Source organism: Pinus tabuliformis, chromosome 8 (assembly GCF_031772625.1).
Source record: "Pinus tabuliformis cultivar Carrire ecotype Pingquan chromosome 8, CPIR1, whole genome shotgun sequence".
NCBI classification, from domain to species: Eukaryota; Viridiplantae; Streptophyta; class Pinopsida; order Pinales; family Pinaceae; genus Pinus; species Pinus tabuliformis.
In genome coordinates, this window is record NC_142294.1 from 161,641,817 (window position 1) to 161,646,252 (window position 4,436).

General features: G+C 37.2%; 1 protein-coding gene across 1 annotated transcript; it reads left to right on the plus strand.

Annotated features, from left to right (window-relative positions):
- Positions 1–987: 987 nt before the first annotated feature.
- Positions 988–3,828, plus strand: LOC149234643 (CCG-binding protein 1-like). The gene is made up of 3 exons (XM_089461214.1): positions 988–1,341; positions 2,868–2,941; positions 3,270–3,828. Exons 1-3 carry the CDS (start codon positions 1,089–1,091, stop codon positions 3,636–3,638), a joined length of 696 nt encoding a protein of 231 aa, XP_089317340.1. The 5' UTR covers positions 988–1,088; the 3' UTR covers positions 3,639–3,828.
- Positions 3,829–4,436: the final 608 nt, after the last annotated feature.

Here is a 4,436-nt window from a genome sequence, read left to right on the forward strand (position 1 = left end):
TTTTATTGTGTAGATCATCTTCCGGATTCATCGCATTAGTTTTCTTTTGATCGCATTATTTTTATAATTATTTTGTTTTTTTTATAATTACGCCGTAAGGCGTTTCCCTCTGAAATCAACTCCCCTTCATGTCTACTTGTCACCCTTACATAATGTTAGATAATATGTTAGACGATTGGGAAAGGCTGAACCGTTCGATCACAAAAAAGTAGTTATGAATTCGTTGGGTAGGTAGGCAGTGGAAGAGAATGCAAGAGCAGAAATCCAAGCAGCTCCTCAAAACCCGCCTCTGAGAGCGCCAGCTTTACGAAATGTGGAAGCGAGCAGAGCTCAGAGCAGCCACGACCAATCTTGAAAAGCCCTGGGAAAAGTCCACCAAAGCCCCTACTTTGTTCGCCGTTATGGCTGACAAGAATCTCCAAGCCTTGGCCGACAGGTTTCAGAAGCCCGGGGGAATCGATCTCTGGACCGAGAAAGATGGACCAGAAAGCCTCGCTTTCGATGGGAAGCTCTTCGTTCGGAGCGCGACGTTGTACAGTAGGGTTAATAGCATCGATGCCGACGATGCGAGGTCATCCCGCTCACAGCAGGTCAGTGGATCGACTCCGACCAGGCAAAGGTATAGTTCTTCATCCTCTAATCAACAACAATCAGACAAATACTCCAAAGTGACAAGAAGAGCGAGAAATAGTAATGATACTCAGAAATCAACTGATTTCACAAGAAGAGCCAGAAATAATAATGGTACTCAGAAATCAACTGATTTCTCTACAAGGCGCCAAATAAATTCGCTTGCGGGTTCTAATTTGGTAAAAGATGACGATTCATATACTTTCGACGTGGTGTATGATATCGGACTCCCAAATGGCTTCTGTGAATTTTTTTACTTTACCAGATTATGGTCACAATGAAAATTTCCAATATCTTAGTGATAACTGTATAGATCTACATTTCAAAGTTCGAAGGGTTTAATTTTCCAAGTTTATGAACTGTTTTATGCTTTGGGCAATTCATACTTCATAACCATATACCATCTGCAATTCACCCAATTTGAAGTACAGTTTCAGATTATATCTGTTTTGGGAAAAATGTTGTGTGTATCATCATCTGCTTGTTGCAGCCCTCTTCACGTGGGTTGTGCTTCAGCACAGCCTCAGAAGAAAATTGGTGGGCTTGGAAGGAACAATATGAATCAGATACTTGCAATGTCAAACCAGAAATCTGAGAGCCCATCTCATCAGACTGCTCAGACACCCAAGCTTGAGCCATTCAGCAGGGACAAGATTACTAGGGGAGTAAGGGAACCTCGCCTGTTGAAGAAAGCAGAAAAGGCCATTATGGGTAAGTTGGTATCTTCTCAGTTTTGTATGTTCAATGAATGCATGCTTTAGATCAAAATATATTCTGAGGCCTTTACATTCAATGGACTGTACTCAAAAAATTCCTCCTTGAAGAAAGCAGAAAATGTGATTACGGATTAGTTGGTATCTTCTGTATCTTGAATGAATGAATGGGCTAGATAAAACTGTGTTCTAAGACCTATGCATTTTGATATGATTGAACCACATGGTTCAGTTTACATCTATGGGAAATCAATGAATTTCTTTCAGAAACGATGTTCAGAAATTAAGAGACCAATATTTGGGATCTAAAATTCAAAATTTGATTGTAGGAAGACGTGGGTGGATTAACCTCTCAAGACCAACCTTTCTAAAAGAGGTATTTAAAATCTTAGGCTATTTATAATTTGTGCAGGAATTTACCTAGATTTTGCAACTATATGAATTACAGTGGCTAAGATAGTGTCTACGTTCTGCTGTCTCTATATATCGCTATTGCGTACCTACTTCCTTGCCTTGAACTATGATTAAGACCTTTTAGGATTCCTTTTACTTTTAACTTCTCCTGTAAGATCTTCCAGGGCCAACCATATGAAGGGTTGGTCTTTCAGGATCTTTCTCTAAAGAGGGATAACGAAGGGTTGGTCTTTCAGGATCTTTCCCTAAAGAGGGATAACGAAGTCTTTGTAAATGGGGTATATCATATGAAACGCGTATCTATCTTTTAATGACTTTTGAATGAAATTCCATTATATGGATATGCCACTGTAATAATATCTTCTAATATCACATAGATAACAATCATAACTTTGAGAATTACTTCAATTGGTTTAACCATCCGACATAAATAGTAAATACAACTACAAACTAGAAAGAACGAACCATCCCACATAAATACAACTACAAACTAGAAAGAACCTACAGAATATGACACTGACATTGTTAGTGATGCCAGTATCAAAGAGAAATGAGGTGCTTCAATGCCCTGATGGGGAAGATGTCATTTCTTCATGTCTTTGTGTTCATAATGGTCCTATCTAGACAAAAACAAATAGGATATATATAAACCCTGTATCTATTAATTGTTGTTTAATCGCCTTTTGATCCCTGTATTCAGGTTTAAGTTAGATTTATGGTACTTGGAACATCTTAAATTGGTAAGTGAATGAGTACTTATTTCAAAATTAAGATTTGACACTGATATCTCTGTTGGACCTCACAACAAAAGAGCACAAGTTTTTATATAAGTTACATTGAGCTACTAGTGTAATGTTTTCTTTTCCAAATAAAGAGTTAAGATGGATTTATGCTGAATGGAACTTTAGTAAATGGATACTTCTAAAATTCAAATTTGAGATTGATGAAGACCTATTGGACTACTTTGCCTAGGACTGAATTACTACTTCGAGATTGTGCAAATTTCTTGTACTTGAATCTTCTACAATTGCTGAGATGAGCATATTCTTGATTTCTTTTTATGGTTGATATATCCAAGTCCAGTTAAGGTAACTTAAATTTTCTCTGCAGAGCGATGTTCAACTCTAGAAGGCAAGGAATCATTCAGCTGTTGGGAGACATTTTTTGAATTTGAGAAGATGAAGGTTTCATTTTCATAAACATTGATATTTGTTCTGTTTAGCATGTAAGAGTAAGAGGCCAAATGTAAGAAGTGATTATTATATCAGAATAGTTGAAAAGCATTAAGGAACTACACGCTTTCCTAAATAGTTGGTGAAGATTCCTAATTTTTATAGTGATGCAAGTATTCTGATCAGCAAATGAAGAGCTTGTATCCACTTTTATATATTTTGCTCGGTTGAAAATTGCTGAAATATAGCACAGACGTAAAAAATATCTGGAATGCTAGCCTTATAAGCTAGATACACATTCTAATGTGTTTAACGAGAATATAAAATGTAAAATTTGCAGAAGGAATCTGAGGAGCTGTGTAATGTTTCATCTTCAGAGGATGGAATCTCTGACTGTCAACCCTTGGAACGAATGGAAAACTTAGTGAGACAATCAGGGGGCGTCAAATCTCTCATTGGCAATGTAAGCACGATTGCAAAAATGCCAAAGCTGCAAAATGAGGCTCAGAGCAAAGAACAAATCCCAATGACTTCATCCAGTTCTCCAGTTAGTGATGCCAATTCACCAAAAGAACATCCTTTCATTCAACCAGATGAATTGCCAAAATCCCAGGAAGATCTGGATGAAGAGGAGAGGGAAAAGATGCCTGATTCACCCTATACAAAAATGCTGAGACGATTTTCGATATTTACTTCATCCAGAGAGTGAAACTATTTGTATGTTTTGAATTGTGTTCGAGTTTGTGACACTGGTCACCTCCAGCAGGTCATTTGTAAGATACAATAAGTAGGGCTCTACTTTCATTTCATTATGATCTCGGTCCACTCTGTTTCCTATATATTCCCAGTGTTCTTTGGGAGGAAGAAAGCAGTTGATTGCAGTTTTGTAAGAGCCTTTACTGTTTATGGCTAATGTAAATATTATATGTATGATACATTTTTCTAAATGTGATGTGTGCTCCACCAGGAATGGAGTAGAGCATATTGTGAGTAAATTATTCTGGTTTCATTGTTTGTTCTTCATTGGATAATAAAAACCGAACACTCATGCCTCATATTTGAATTATGAGTATTCAGTATGTGAATTAGCTATCCATGCTACCATATGATTGAAGTCACTCTTCTTAATCAACACTTTGTTTAATTGTTGGTTTCTAGGGGAATTCTTAATTTGGCATATTAGATTTTGGTGTCCACAGACTGTCCTTAAGTTAGTTTCCATTTCCATTTAGGGATTGTGGATTATGTCAATGGGATATTTGCTTCTTCAAACTGAGGCCCCCCATCCGTTGATTGTTGTAGAAAATGTGGCTAAATTCAAGCTATCCTTGATTCAATAAGAGGCCATAGGAATACCTTGTTAAGTTATTAGGTGTTTATGAGGCCTGTCTTTATATCTTAGTGATTGAATAGGGTATTCAATCCAGTGAATGATTAAGAGTATAGCCTTGATGGTTGATAATGATTGGAGACGTGACCATGTGAAGCTGAGTATTGCAACCTTTTG